A 16,923-nucleotide genomic window follows, 5' to 3' on the forward strand; every position below is an offset into this window, starting at 1 on the left:
AGCCGAAGTGAGAGGCTCAACCAACTGAGCCACCCAGGCGCCCTAACAGTTGTAAATATGTACCCACCACTGAAGCACCTAAATACTTAAAGCAAAGGTTAACAGATATAAAGAGAGAAATAGGTGGTAATACAGTAATAGTTGGGACTTTAAAGTATCCTCTTAATACTTTAAAGTATTAATACTTCACTTACATCAATGGGTAAATTATCCAGACAGAAAATCAATAAGAAAACAATGTCTTTGAATCACACACTTGGCCTGGTGGACGTAACAGATATATACAGAATATTCCATTGAAAAACAACAGAATCTGCATTCTTTTCAAGTGTACATGGAACGTTCTTCAAAACAGATCACATATTAGTCCGTAAAGCCTCATACTATACCATGCAACTTTCTCAACCACAATGGCATGAAGCTAGAAATAAACCACATGAAAAAAACCTGGAAAAAACACAAACATGTGATTAAACAAAATGACACTAAACAACCAATTAATCAATGAAGGAATAACGAAGAATAAAAAATACATGGAAACATATAAAAAGGAAAACACAGTGCTCCAAAATCTTCACTCCTGATCAAAACTCTCAACAAAAATCAAATATGGAAATCATATATGAAAAACCCAGAGCTAACATCATCCTCAATAGTGAAAAACTGAGACAACCTACTCAATGGGAGAACATATTTGCAAATGACATATCCAATAAGAGCATATTCGAAATATATAAAGAACTCCTACAACTCATCATCTAAAAACCCCAAGCAATCTGACTAAAAATGGGCAGAAGACCTGAATCAACATCTGTAGAAAGAAGACATACAGGTGGCAAACAGATACATGAAAAAATGCTCAACTTCACTAATCATTAGGGAAATGCAAATCAAACCACAATGAATTATCACCTTATATCTGTTAGACGTCTAAATCAAGAAGACAAGAAACAAGACAGGTATTGGCAAGGATGTGGAGAAAAGGAATTGTTTGGAAATACTATTAGATCCAATAATTTCACGACTGTCTTTATCCAGGGAAAACCAAAACACTAAAGACATATGCACCTCTATGTTTATTGTGGTATTATTTAAAATAGCCCAGACATGGAAGCAACCTAAGTGTCTATTAATAAATACAACTTGGATCCATAGCCTGTGGTACCTAATTGTAGGAAGTGCAGGGTAAGATACCTAAGTATAGAAAAATGCAGACTGCACTAATCTTTCCCCATACCTTTATGTTTTATGAGTTCTTTGGCTTTTTGATGTTTTCATTTTGATTTTATGACCATTTTGACATAAAGAATGTGTTATATTTATTTCTGTTATTGATAGACCTTTCAAGCCACCAGGTTTTCTCTTATTACTTAGACTTTCATTTCCAGAGAGTTATGTTTGTTCCTCAATCTAAGCTCATTACCCTTCCATCTCTCATATACCCTTCACTACCACTCTCCATATATATGGTCAGCCAATTTCCTTATAATCCCAACACTTTCTTTATCTTCTTTGCTTAAACTGTGAGCCTGAATATCATCCACAATTACCAAGGTCAACAGATGGAGTAGGTGGTACGAATTCCTTAAACCCCATTCTCTCTTATCTATTTAAAACTTCATACTGCTGTAAGGATAACACTGATTGGCTTCATGTTCCTTCACCTCTATTCTTGGCAGCTACAGCTTTCATTGCATTATATACCTGGGAATCAAGTTAGAATTTGGTCTGTCTTCTATTAAGGCTATATAAAATGTCATCCATTTCTGAACCAGAATATCCATATTTTATGTAATTAATTGCAATAAAGACACATACCTCTCTATTTAAAAAATCAATATAATAATATTTGAATTAATACAACAGGTTAATAAGAAGAATAAAACTTGAGGTAAATCTGAAGCCTCCTCTTTCTAATTAAAACCCTACAACTACTAGAATTGTCTTTGATCCTGTTCAGCCTTCCAATTTTGTTCAACAATCAATGAGGCTAAATTCTTAGTTTAAATGTGTGAGATGGAGATAGTAAATACTACAAAGGAAATATGTATTGCTATTCTAATAGAGTGGATTTATAGTGTTTGCCTGACTTCACCAGGCAGGCACAGCATAGCCACTCTGGCTACTTGCCTTCCAAAACAGCAGGAAACATCCACAGAACAATAAGTTCACCGACCCCACCTTGCCATCCCTCTAAGGGAATGCCAACAAGAGCTATTAGAAGGCCTGATAGAATCTCCATTCAGGTCAGACTACTTCCTGGAAAACTGAAGGTAGAGAACACTCTGATAGGGATACCCTGCTCATCTTGTTGGTATTTTTAAAAATATAGTTACTGGTTTTGTGTTTAAATTACATTGAATTTTGTATCTACTAATATTATTCAGCAATTGCTGTCAATTTTTTAAATTTTTGTTTTGCTTTACAAAGTGGACTTAGTAGAAAACTTTCATAGTACCTTATAATGTTTCGCTAACAGATTACTTTAAAAAGCAGTTTTAAGTAAATATCTATTTCCAATAGAAAAATCAGTCAGGAATAAAGACATCATAGCCCTAATAATACAACATAGAAATACAATTCAATTCATCTAGATTTTTAGGACCATAAATAACTATTGTATCCTATGCATTGTGCTTTTTGGTTGCTAGCTAGATAATACTGAATTTTCCATTCATAATTTCTGCTTAGAAGTCTAAAATGTAGAATTTACCTAAAACTGTGTTTACGTAAATAGCTAAATGCATTTTTAACTAGTAATGCAATTTGAATACATATCCCTGAAGGCATCAAACAATTAGCAAGTCTAATTCTAAATAATTCAAATCTCTGCCTGCTATATATGCACTGTATAATGCATTTATTATGACAGCTTTGTCTGATGGTTTATTTGAATGGGAAGTGTGTCACAATGCCATGTCCTTGAGCAAAAGTCTTTGTGCTCTTTCAGTCACTGCTACCTCCTAAACTTTTGACATTCCTTGGCAGGTACATGAAATAAAACAGTTTTCAAAACAATTGACAGATACGACCAAAAATTTCACTTAGTAGTGTCAGTCATCATAACAAAATATTGTTTCCTTAATAGTTATTAAACATATATAGCAAAGAAGAGGTAAGATAATGGAAGCATTTCATGAGACTTGGGGGTGTTGATTTGGAATCCTGCGGTAACAGTCCTTTGTTATGGACAAAGATGTATAAACAAAAACAGGTTAGCTGCTTTGATATTGGACACCTGGACCTCATATTCATCATCTTGCTTTTATGAATAATGTACATCTTCCTTGGTTACTAAATTAAAAAAAATAATTTGGCTACTTATATATTTATCAATTTTATTATTGGGATATTGAATGGTATGTCTTTTTAGCTATATTATTGCTTACCAAAAATAGAATGCCTAACTCACAAAGTAATTTATTTCCATTTAGCTTCCAGTTAATTTTCTTTGGGTATGTAAAGCTATAAGCTGCTTAATAGATTTTTAGCAGAAATATCCTATATCATATGGGTTCATAGTGCTTAAATGGCTCCATAATTCTGCTAAAAATAAAATTTTACTGGTACCTAGAAATAATCCATAATATATTGGCTCAATAGAGTCAATTAAATGGAAATTCCTTACTAAGATGAATTTGTTAAAATATAATTGTAGTTGAGCCTATCATTAACATTCCAGGTGTCATTCACAATGACACCAGCACAATTTTAGTTGGAGCAAATAACATTCCCTTAGAAGAAATAGTTTTTAGTGAGCATTTCTCTTCTGTCTAAAAGAATAATAACAGCATGATAGTATCAGAATTTTGATGATGCTGTCATTTTGAAGTTAGAAGTAAGTAATCTATCAGATTAATTTTTTAGCTAATTGGGGAAAGGAGGAATATGGAATTAAGATTCACATTCTACTGGGAATTTAGAAACAAATTGAAATGTTAGCAATAATTAAATCATAGAGTTTGAAAGGACTTGAGAGGTCATCTATCAGTCAAATAGCTTTCATCTGATAAAGAACAAACTTAAATCATCCTTCCCTGAGCACTATCTGTACCCTTTTAAAGACAACCTCAATTAGCTTAGTAACTCAAAGCAGTGTTTAACAGTCTTCCTAGTTGGTGAAATCATCCTGATATCTGAATGCCTCAGGCTGTGGATAAACACTTCTGCTATGTCATCAGTTTATATGAAGAAAGATATATGTGAAATCTTTCAATGAGCAGCTGAAAAGCTGTCAAATCAAGGTTGCTCTGTTCTAACCTGAATGAAGTCTATTTTTCTTTGACGGTTTTTTATTGTTGGGCTTCCTTTCAAGCATTTTCATTATTTTTATGATTCTACATTAACATTTACAAATCTATATCCTCCTTACTCTTGTGAAGCTCATATTAGACAAGACACCTTTAAAAATGTGTTTAAGCGAAGTATACAATTCCTCGTCATTCCTCCCACTGTATACTGTACATGTGTGTTTTAAACTTCTGCAACCCAGACTATCTATATTTTTTTTCCACTACCATAATTAATTCCTAACCTTGTTCTCTTCACCCTGTTAACTCACCATACGCCCCCCCACCGCCCCCAGGACTTTGTTTCAACAAATTTAACTTGCATATATGAAGTACTAAAAGAATTTATCGGAAGAACTGAACTCACCCTAGGAGTGAAGGTGGCATCATTGACAGAATGCATATGACCATAAAGTGACTGCTCACAGTTACCCTAGGAAGACAAAGCAGAAATACAAAAAAAATAAATTTCTCCAAATATGTGACAAAAATCAAAAGATAATTAATTTTATTTGGTTTAAAGTATTGCTTTAGTCCAATAATAAAATTAATACATTCTCATTATAGAAAATGTTAGCTTTTGTGATCAGCTACCATTCAGAATCAGACAGGGCTGTTGTTGAGTGTGTTATCCACTGTGGTCTGTGCACTGAAATTCTGGTATCCTTACTTTTACACTATTGAGCTGGTGGTGAGGTCTCACTACGTGACTCCATCTTGCAATTAGCATAGTTTTTGAGCCATGGGGACAACCTTTATAGTGTGTTCCTGTTTTTACACCATTTCGATCACTGCTAGGGATATAAGGTTCTTTTGTTTGTGTGTTATGGAATACACGATCACATTTTAATTCTTGAGTTTTCAAAGTTTGGCATTGGTATCATTATGTATATCAATATGTATAAAAATACTATAAAACAGGTAAAATAGTCTTTTTAACACAAAATAATCATTTTTTATGAACACTATACTTCATATCTATCCATTCAGGTTATCTTTTCCAAACAAACAAAATAACTAAAATTATTAACTACAAAAATTCCCAAACTTTAGTTTAAATTATTTCAAGAAAATTGGGCTCATAACACATTACACAGGGTATTTTAATGTGGGACTTTCCATTTTGACACCAATATTCAAAGGATGTTCTTAATTATCTTATGGAAATAACACAAATTTTGTAGAAGAACCAGAGACAGTTATAGATGAAATATTGTTTGTATGATCTTGTAATGGGCTAAAATTCAGATGTAATTCAACAATGTATTTATTCAACAAATCTTTTTGAACAGTTAATCTATGTCAGGCACAAAGAACCTTGAGCATAAAACATAACATAAAACAAAGAACCTTTTCTCCATCGACCTTCCATTGTAAGGGGATAGGATGGGAATAGATACTTAAAAAAGGAATAATGTGTGTTTGTGAAGATCATAAGTACTGTGAAAAAAAGTCAGACAGGGGTATCATGAGTATTAGGATTGAGGGACTTAAGGTAAACCAAATTATCAAGTAGAATGATATGATTTGCCTACATTCAAAAAGTAAGGTTTGAACAAAAATTGAAGAAGCCAAGAAGACATCAAGAAAAAAAGAATTCCAGGAAGAAGGAAAATGTAAGGCAAATGTCTCAAAAATAGGAGTTTTACATGGTGTATTTCTAGAATAATAAGGCAGCTAATGTGGCTGGAGAGAGGTCAATCAGGAAAGCAGGCTTACTAAAAGGCCTCAGTCTACTCTCATTCACTATGTGGTATTTACATAGTCCTAAACCCATTTACTGCTGGTTGAAAGGCAACAGAAAAGATTACAAAATGGGATATATATAAAAGTTAGAGTATCATCATCATGTCTCCTCATTGTTAGAGGACATCCATGGAATAGTTTGGAAATAAGCAAAGTTAGAAAGGCTTTATAACAACTAAACTCTGTTCACCGAGTTAAATTTCAAATATTTATTTACAGAATTAATTCTTGCTGTTAATCCCTTTTCACAGACTGCAAAATTTCCCCACATGAATTTAAATTTCACAAAAATATGTTAAAATATCTTGGTACTCTTTCCAGACCCCCCCCCCCACCTTGCCCATGTTATTCTGCTTCAACTATCTTGAGATGATTACAACTTTAAATCGATTATGCTAAGAACTTTTAATTCTCTAAATTCCCAAAGTAGAAATAAATCACTTACAAAGCCAAAAAGGTAAAGTAAAAGATGCTATAATTAGCTTACATATATTTTCTTTGGAACTTTTATAGTTAATTTTCTTTGAGAACTAATTTCATCTATAGTTGTATAATATTATACCTGCATAGTGAGTGCTAAAATTAATATATATATATTTAAGTTAGCAAAATATTTTTGTATTAATAAAAGTTTTACATTTGGTGCTCTTCTAAAGTGAGAATTTCTAAACTGTGTGATTAATTGTTAAGGAAAATGGAGTTTTCTGATTCAAATCCTGAATGCCAAGTTTTAATTCAAACTAGAATCTCTAAGGCACTCTTGAAAAGCCCTGGAAATATGGGGTTATAATAAAAATGCTGACAGACCACATTTGTGCTGCTATAACAAAACCTGACTTGAAGATAAATGTTTCATGAATTAAGAAAAGTAAAAAAAAAAAAAAAAAAAAAAGCTTTCCTATCCAGCTTTGTTCCCAAGATAAAAGTGAATCTACTCTTTTTGTGGCATAGGGAATATGTGGGTTACTAATATTCTGGTCTGCAAACAGCCTTAATCAAAAGCAATACCCAAATCGGGATGTTGAAATTTGGAATATCTTCTTTGATGAATTCTTGTCAGAATTGTTTTCTTTCAAAGAAGTGGAAGAAATGTAAGAAGGAGTGAAGAGTCTTACAAGAAAAAAAGACCAAAAAAAAAAAAAAAAGCACACATGTGACCCAACATGTCATTGCACCAGTATTTAATTCTTCTCTTAGAGAAGCTGTGTGCAATGATGATCGTTATCACTGGCCCTGGGGATAGAAAGGTCTTGGACTTAATTCCTGGATCTGCTATCTAATAGCTATGTGACCTTAAACAAATTGCTTCACTTCACTATACTCCAATTGCCTCATTTAATTCTCAAAACAACCCTATAGGTTAAATACCATTACTGTGTCCAATGAGGTAATGATATTTAACCTATAGGTTTGTTTTGAGAATAACATTGGAAAATGCATGTGAAATGTTGGTGGAATGCCTAATACAAAGTGAGAGCCTAACAAATATTAGCCCTTAACTTGCAACATAAACCACTGAAATGCTGATGACTTGCAAATAATCTTTGCCTTTAGCTCTTCTACCTCCCAGTAAAGAACAGTAGAGGCATTGGGGCTGCCTTTTCTATTTGTCTGTTGGATTCCCTCCCTATGTAGCTTTGATCTACTCTGTGCCTGCTTTCTACCAACAGCATCGTCTTGGACACTCAGGCTGTCTGGCGTCTGGTTGGATTCAGCAGGATATAAAAGAGCAGAAAGATAAAGAGGACAGATAAATGACCACTTTACCTCTCTTCCTGTCCAGCTGTGACTTTGTCAGTGGTCCTGATTTTCTACCTAATTCCACTACTTGTGTTGTAGGGGTCCTCTCCCATGCCTACAGCTCCACTGTGTCCAGTAATGCTCTCCTTGCCCTGCCCCTTCAGGCTTCCCATTGTGGCTAACTATTGGGTGCTGTGTTTGATTCCTTAATCCCCTTCACATCTCTGTAAACATTCAACTTGAGTTTACTTCATATATCATGTATATCATGTGTTTCTTGCTAGTGATGCAGCAAAAGCAGACTTTTTTTACTTACTATGTCTCAACTGCTTGTGTTTACTCTGCCAAATCATTCCCTCTAAGGAAATAGGGCCATCAGTTGCTCAAACAAAGCTTTAGCCATGGGATGCCTAAGTGGGTCAGTTGGTTAAGCATCAGACTTCGGCTCAGGTCATGATCTTGTGGTTTGTGACCTTGAGCCCCACATTGGGTTCTGTGCTGACAGCTCAGAGCCTGAAGCTTTCTTCAGATTCTGTCTCCCTCTCTGCCCCTCCCCTGCTCATGCTCTGTCTGTCTCTCTCTAAAATAAATATTTCAAAAAATTTTTAAAAATCTAGTCAATCAAAAATCTGAGAATTAGAATATTTGTCTTTCTACCCCCACTCCCATCCTTTCCCTTTTCCAGAATATCAGCTTTTTTTTTCCACCATAAAGTCCTACTTTGGCTACCTCTGTCTCTCTCTACTATTACCACGCTGTGCAGGAAACCATGCATCATATGCAGCCCCGAGACAGCAGGAGCATCCTTATTGGTCTCCTTGCTTCTACTCTCACCCCACTTCCCATCTATTCCTCTCACAGCCGGTAGAGTGATCAATAAAACCTGGATCAGATCACACCATGCTCCTGCTAATAGCCATCTGAATTGTTACCGTCACTCAGAATAAATTCCAAACTCTTTGCCTCACTCCAAAGTTTCCATACTGTTTGGTTCCTGTCTGCCTATCTGACCTCATCCTTTTTTTATTCTTCCTTCTTATGCACTGTCCTCCATGAATATTTTCATGTTACTGCAGAGTCAGGGCTTTCTGAGCAAACAGTACACCACCTGGATTAAAGGATGATTGAATAGCTATCCAACCCTAAAGACAGAGATCTCTGGAGAGACCAATGTGAATCTCCCTCTGAGGTATTTGTTTACATTCCAGGGTTAGCAAGCTTAGAGGCTTACCTCTTCCCTTCCCAAAGAGGGTCTGTTTACATTTCCCCAAAAGGTTTCTCCCTATTCCTTCTTGAAGTCCCTTTTACTCTCTGGAGGGGCACAAGGGCTCTGACTCTCATAATTTGGGGGTTCCTTTCCATGGTATATAACTCCACTGCACCTAGGGGTTCACCTGGTTCTCACAGCTTCTCTCCATAGGGAATTGGGAAATGGCAAATCACATAAGCTGCTCAGTGAGTAAATAGTCTGAGCTCTGATCCAGAAACTTCTTGTGTTCTGTCAGAATAAATAAATAAGAACATATAAACATAAAAACATAAAACTGTCACAATAGCTTTCCTCTTCTCCTAACAGGCCTAGCATGTTCATGCCTTTGTACATCCTGTTTCCTCCATCTTGGATGTTTGAATGTAGCTTAAATACACGCACTGATCCTTCTTCCTATTCTGCTCTTAATTCTAACACAAACTTTTCAGTGATATATGATATCTGATATTCTTGCCTCATCTCATACAGTAGCAGAAACTTTTATAAAATCCTTTTCCTTTGTCCCTTGGGCACTCAGCCAGACTTGAGTCAGGTGTGACCATGTGACTGAGTACTGTCCAGTAGAGATGGGCAGTCATGAAATATGTTGCATGTAGTTTTGGCTTTTAAAATATCTCACACAATCCTCTAAGCTCTTTACTTTTGCCTGTTTGCAGACTGTACACAGAGGTGCTCTGGAAGATGGAAAAATATGAATAGAACCAGCCTGATTTTTTGAACTACCAAGGAGAAAAGCCACCAATCAGGACTTTCCAACTGGACATTCCATGAGTGAGAACTAAGCTTCTACTGTGTTAAGCCCCTGAATTCTAGGGCTAAGGGAGCTTTCCTCAGGTATTGGTAACCTAATGAATAGACCACCCTGTTTTATTATTTTCATATCATTCATCATTAACTATAACTAAAATTAAGAGTTTGTTTCCTTGTTTATTATTAGTTTCCTTCCAATAGAAAATAGCTCCATAAGAGAAACTTGTTTGAAACCCATTGTCTACCACTCTTATTACCCCCAAGGCCCAAGACCACTGTGGTAGGATCTGATAAAAAGATGCTAAGAAAGAAGGAAACAGTTACATGGAGATAACAGTTGAAAATTGGAGAAAAAAAACTACTCTCACCAGTTACCTTATTTTTGGATAAATATCTTGGTCTTCTTCCCAATATTTGTGTTTATTTTGATTAACCATGACATGTAATGTGCACAGTCTTACTCCTCTCAACTCCTTTGCCATAATTTGGTTCTAACCCTGTAGCATCTTTACCCTTTGACTCTGTTATTGTGTCTAAGCAACTACATGGAGACAGTTGATGACTCCAGGTGAAGGAAACAACTTTACATTTATTCATTGCTCATTATGTAACTAAAACATCTTGTGCTAAATGCTTTGCTTTTATTACATTTAATCCTCACAGTAACTCAAGGATATGGGTCTCAACTCATCTAGAGATGAGAAAAAAGAAACACTGATCCAGCATGGCAGAGATAAAGAATGCCAAAGTGAGACAATAACTCCTCTTTGTTGTAATTACAAAGTCATCTACCCAGTAATGTGAAAGAATTCGAAGGGAGAAGGTGGAGACAACATTTTAATGCCATTTTCAATGCCAAAATTTTCCAATATTCTTCCTTTCTGGTAGATGTGCACCTCCTGGTCCCCCTGTGGTTGTGGCGGACCGTATAATGAGTTCCTACGGAAGAGCTGTGAGTGAAAATGACACGTAATACCCCTCTCCTGCTCTTTCCAACTTAACTTGTAAAGTACTTAATTAGAAATGCAATATCCTCCAGGGATATATTTTCCCTCTGGCAGATACCAGAGCATTCTAGGTGCTTGCTAGATCATTCTGGATACTAAATGAGTCAGTGAGCAGAACCCTCCTTCCAGCCTATGGAGGACATACACCCAGAGCAAGATATAAATAAATGTTACTGTGGTTTGAAGATTGTGTGTCAACATAGTACAACTTAGTCTCACCTGACTAAGTTTATGTCACTAAGGCTGACATAAACCTTTTGCAGGAAGATTAGTCTTATGAAAGGCTTTCCTACTAATAGTCCCATGTGAAAAGTTGAAAAAATATTAAAATAATACTTATTAAAAGCCTAACATTCAAGACAAAAGAAAAGCTTAAAAACTTAAAAATCATAAAATCATCATAAAATATAAAATCACAGATATTCATGAACTAAGTAACCAAAAATACCATAACTAAAATCATTGAAGAGTGAATATTCACTAACTTATTTTTGCTTCATAAAGACTTATTTGACCAATATTGATTGTTTTGTAAAAAAACAGACTTGACATATAAAGTAAGACTCCTCAACTCAGATTTTTTGCCTTTGTTCTTAAAAAGGCTATCTCTTAAAATATGTTTTTGATGTGTTAAAGTGTCTTTAGTGGCATGCAACATATAACTTACACATAGTAAAATGCCCAAATCTTAGGGGCTTCACTCAATGAATTTTCATTGTAACATAGAATTTTTATCTATGTATGAATCTGTGTAGCTGTCATTTAGATTAACATATAGATGATCTCTATTACTTCAGAAAGTTCCCACATGCCTTTCTTAGTTAAACTATCCCAACATTTTTTAATTAACTTTATTTTATTGGAGAAAAAAATATAGGAATATAGTTGAAAAATTACATAGTATAGGAGATTATCCAATGAAAAGTTAGTCTGCTATCTCAGACCATCCTTAGATGCAACCACTGTAATAGTGTCTTTTGCATTTTTCCTGTGACATTTTCTACACGTATATTCACTCTTATTTACTGTATCATGTTATCTACCTTAGTTCTTGTATAAATGAAATCATACTATTGAGTATTTTGTTAAGAGAGATTGTATACTGTAGTGTTAAAAAGTGTGATCTTGGATTAACATTGCAGGGTTTAGAATTCAGTTCATTGGAACGTTATTGGTCATATCTCTCATTTAAATAAACACTACACTAAGTACTTTATATACAGTAACTCTTTTAATCTGTACTGTATGAAACTCATAATACTTTAAATTCCCATTTATAGATGTTGAAATTTTTATAAAGATTAGCATAGTGCCTACACAAATAATCTACATGTTTGTATATTAATTTGTAGCCTTTTCTATACCTTGTTCTATTTATTTTTTGTTGGCCACTGAGGTTAAAAAGTAAAATCACCCCTCTTCTAGGAAAAGACCCATTGTCATGGTAACAAACACCAGAACTAGTTTTAAACTTGTCCAATCAATTATTAACAGTTCCATAGCCCTGCTTACAAGCAAACAACCAGAACTGGTTTTAAAACTGTCTAATTAATCAGACAACTAACTTCTGTGAACACTTTTCAAAAAGCTAAATAGCATCATACTCATGATTTGAAATTCAGCCAACTTGCCAAAGATTCACTATGGTGTACATGTTCCTGAAGCTCAAATTAACCTTCTTCCACCTTGATAACAGACAAAAAGTTAGTTTCAATAACCAACACAAACTATTCTTCTAAGACCGACCTAACCCACTCCTGCCTCTGTAACCAACACTATGAAAAGTAAATTGTCCACAAAGATAATGGATGTAAAATTAACAGTTGGATTTCCTTAATTAGGATAACTCTTCTTCATTGAAGTATATGATGAATTCAGTTTTTTGGTTCCAGATATTAGCTGGTGGTCTCAAACTCTGACACCACAGAAAGGACTAAGGGCATTTTGGGTTACTAAGGCTGCCATATAAAAGTACCACAAACTAGGAGCTTAAACAACAAAAATGTATTCTCTCACTATTCCAAAGGCTAGGATACAAGATCAAGGTGTTGGCAAGGTTAATTTCTTTCTGAGGCCTTGACTTGTAGAAGGTCATCTTCTCCCTATATCTTCACACAGTTTTACCTCTGTATTGTATTTGTGCTCTAATCTCCTCTTCTACCAAGACCAACAGTCCGATTGGATTAAGGCCCATCCCAATGACCTTATTTAACCCATTACCTCTTTAAAGACCCTCTTTCCCTCCCATGGGGTGCTTCAATCAGTTAAGCATCTGACTTTGGCTCAGTTTCATGAGTTTGAGCCTCAACTTTGGTTCTGTGCTGATACCTCAGAGCCTGACACTGCCTCAGATTCTGTGTGTGTGTGTGTCTCTCTCTGTCCTCTCTCCTGCTCATGCTCTCTCTCAAAAATAAACATTAAAAAAAATTTAAGACCCTATTTCCCAATACATTTTGAGGTGCTAGGGTTAAGACTTCAACATATGAATTTGAAAGAACATAATTCAGTCATACCAAAGGGCCCGAGATATCTTTATTCTAATGTTCATAAAATATCTTAGGTGCACAATAGCTATTGGGGCATTAGCTGGTTGCAAGAATCAAACTGTGAGAATATTTTGTGGTCTGTATTGTACTGAATATAGAACTTATATGCATTATATTAATGCTCTTTGAGCTAATATGCAGCCTCAACATGAATAGTTGTATTTTTATGTTATGCTGGATCTTATATCTAGACAGATGAATATTATCCATGCATATAATGTAATGGTTAAGAGCACAGAGTCTGGAGTGACACTACTTCAATTTGAATTTAGACTTTGTCACTTATTACATCCTTGGAACACTGCAAGCCTCAGTTTTTTATCCATAAAATAGAAATAATAAGAGTATCTACTTGATGGTTCCATTGTGAAAATTTAAGTTAATTCAAATAAAATGCTTAGCTTAGATTGCTGCCTGAGACATAGCAAGTGCTCAATAAATGTTAATTATTACATAGTAACAATATGCATATTACAAGTTCTGTGATAGCAGGGATGATGTTCATTATTATCTTCATCACTTCATTATGATAATTTCAGAGATTAGTTGGCTCATAAGAGGTATTCAATAAATATTTTTGAATTAGTGTATACACACACACACACACACACACACACACACACACACAGGGGTCATTCCTAGGAAAGTTACTAAAGGAAGTAATAATAAGTTTGTCCCTCACCAACTTTTCTTTCCTTCACCACATGACCTCCACCTTTTCAAGGCAATTCAGATGAAAGGGTAAGGGATACCTTCTCAGTATTTTTGATTTTACAAAAGAATCCTCATGGAGAAGAACTCTAGGAAGTGGAACCCTAATCATTGAATTTCACACCATTTGGTAGTTGCACAGAAAAAAGTTTTTCTGTCCATTTTTCCAGTCCACACTACTGTGTGTGCCACCCCATCAGCCCTGCCAGCCCTTCACATCACAATACAGAGGCATTGTCTCCCATAGCATTATTCCTGTGTATATTCCTAGAAAATAATTACTTACAATAAAATAGCTAAAAATGTTTCAGAAAAATTATCTAAATAAAACTTATTGAAGTTAAGTAAATTATATTGGGAATTGCATCCTGTGCATTTTTATTTCAAATTTTATGACCAAGGGAAATCACTATTAAAGAATGCAAAGCAAACTGTGTCCAAAGGTGAGCAGAATTAAAGTTTATACTAGCTGTGAGAAAAATATCCTCTTATTCATTACCAGCTTAATATAGCTATTTCCATTTGAGCTACTACCTTAGTTATCAAGTTTAAGAATTAATGTCAAAGAATTTTACAAAGATCCTTTTTTAATTGAACAGGGCCAAATATTTAATATAATGAAGTAATTTTTATAACATTCATATTTTCTGCAAATCTTGTTTGAATAACTTTGTGACACTAAAGCATTTTAACCTTATAGGTTTACAAATTGTTAAAGAAAAATATATTCCATTATTATTACTGAAACCATCTCACTGGCGTATAAATTGGAGACAGGATAATCATCAACAAGGATCCTGGTTTTTGTTATTTTATATAAATAACTAACCATGACTGTGAAAGATTGATTGCAGCTTTTAAAATGTTTGCTGAATCCATGTGTAATTAAGATGAGTTAAATATGCAAATTAAGTCTAATTAGCTTCATTTATTAATGTTAGTTTGTCTTACCTCTACATAATTTTTGCTTTGGATTTTTTTTAGAGCATAGTATTTTTGATTTCTGTGTTCCAGATTGAATTGCTGAAGAAGCCAACTTTTTTTTTCTGGAAGGAGCAAAAGCTTTCACATGGAGCTCTGGGTATTTAAAAGGGAGGGTTTAAAAAAATGTTCCCAGTAGCGTGAAAACTGACTAAATTGTTATAATATATATTTCCAATCACCTTTCTCTAGACTCTATTTAAATATTCCATTTCATCAAAGCAGCAAACCCTCCGGGAACTTCTTTTGATGAAAATGAGCTTTTGTCACAATATGTCCATCACAGTGATTAAGTAGAATATAGAGATTGGGTAGAGCAGGTAGCATCAAATGAACCAAAGTTGTCTGTAGAAATACCTTTTCCTTGACAAAATATCTAAATTTTCTTGCATTCACAAAACAAACGTCTGTATATAAAACCAACAGCCTCACGTTGCTTGTAGTTCATGTGGAAACATTAAGTTGGGCATTTATAGGAAACATAGTTATTGCAAACTATGCAGAGTTGAGGACAAGACATTGTGTTTTGCAACACAACAATGAAAGGAATAACAAAGTGAAGCAGGTATTTAAAAAATGATGAATAAGGGCACAGTAGTACTTTACTGAGTGAAGATAGTGGAATCATGGCCTGAAAATAGAAGAATGGAAGTAATAGGAAGGGTCAACCTAGCAGGGTCCTGGAAGTCAGGGGGCATGGACAGTAAGAAAAGTAGTGGAGAAGACTGTCAGAAATCTTATAATGAAGAGAAATTTACTAATGAGACACCTTATAATGAAGAGAAATTTACAAAGGTGAGTGGACTTCTTAGGCATTGTTAAGAGTGGACTCAGGAATAGATAGGGAAGAACTTGGTAAATCCAAGTGGAAAGAGTGAAAATGGAAGGCCAAGTGGAAATGTTTACAATGTCCAGCTGCAGGGCAAAGCGATGTGTGTCAGAGTCCAGAGTAACGGCAAGAGAAGCCAGGAGGAAAGCAAGAATCAGATCCAGAAATAAATAATTGAGCTAAGGCGTTGAAACTAAGGGTTCAGGATTATTAAAACAGGGTCCAGAGCTTGGGAAACCTGATGCAGAACCAGAGGAAAATGATCAGAAGTGTATTTTCCCTGATGATGAGTGATGTTGAGCATCATTTCATGTGCCTGTAGGCCAACCACACTGAGATACCACCTCATGCTGGTCAGAGTGGCTAAAATGAACAAATCAAGAGACTAGATGCTGGTGAGGGTGTGGAGAGATGGGGACCCTCCTACACTGTTGGTGGGAATGTAAACTGGTGCAGCTGCTCTGGAAAACAGCATGGAGTTTCCTTAAAAAACTATCCATAGAACTCCCCTATAACCCAGCAATAGCACTGCTAGGGATTTACCCAACGGATACAGAAGTGCTGATGCATAGGGGCACATGTACCCCAGTGTTCATAGGAGCACTGTCAACAATAGCCAAAACATGGAAAAAGCCTAAATGTCCATCACCTGATGAGTGGATCAAGAAGATGTGGTATATATACACAATGGAGTACCAGATGGCAATGAGAAAGAATGAAATATGGCCATTTGCAGGAAAATGGATGGACCTCGAGGGTGTCATGCTAAGTGAAATAAGTCAGGCGGAGAAGGACAGATACCATATGTTTGCACTCATAGGTCTAACAGGAGAACAGGAGAGACCTAATGGAGGACCATGGAGAGGGGAAAGAGGGAAAGAGAGTTGGGGAGAGAGAGGGACTCAAAAGCTGAGAGACTATTGAATACTGAAAACTAACCAAGGGTTGAAGGGGAAGGGGGAAGGGGGAAAAGAGGTGGTGGTGATGGAGGAGAGCACTTGTGGGGAAGAGCACTGGGTGTTATATGGAAACCAATTGGACAATAAACTATTTA

At 35.3% G+C, this 16,923-nt stretch overlaps 1 protein-coding gene and 1 pseudogene across 1 annotated transcript in view; one reads left to right on the top strand and one right to left on the bottom strand.

The window, feature by feature from the left end:
- The window catches only part of SPAG16 (sperm associated antigen 16), a 919,440-nt gene that overhangs the window by 286,950 nt on the left and 615,567 nt on the right, over nucleotides 1-16,923 (bottom strand). The window contains exon 14 of the mRNA XM_029933901.1: nucleotides 4,657-4,722. Coding sequence (XP_029789761.1) covers nucleotides 4,657-4,722 — 66 coding nt within the window. The remainder of the gene's footprint in view (nucleotides 1-4,656; nucleotides 4,723-16,923) is intronic.
- The window catches only part of LOC115288646, a 49,475-nt pseudogene continuing 48,288 nt past the window's right edge, over nucleotides 15,737-16,923 (top strand).

Source organism: Suricata suricatta, chromosome 3, assembly GCF_006229205.1.
Source record: "Suricata suricatta isolate VVHF042 chromosome 3, meerkat_22Aug2017_6uvM2_HiC, whole genome shotgun sequence".
Taxonomy (NCBI): Eukaryota; Metazoa; Chordata; class Mammalia; order Carnivora; family Herpestidae; genus Suricata; species Suricata suricatta.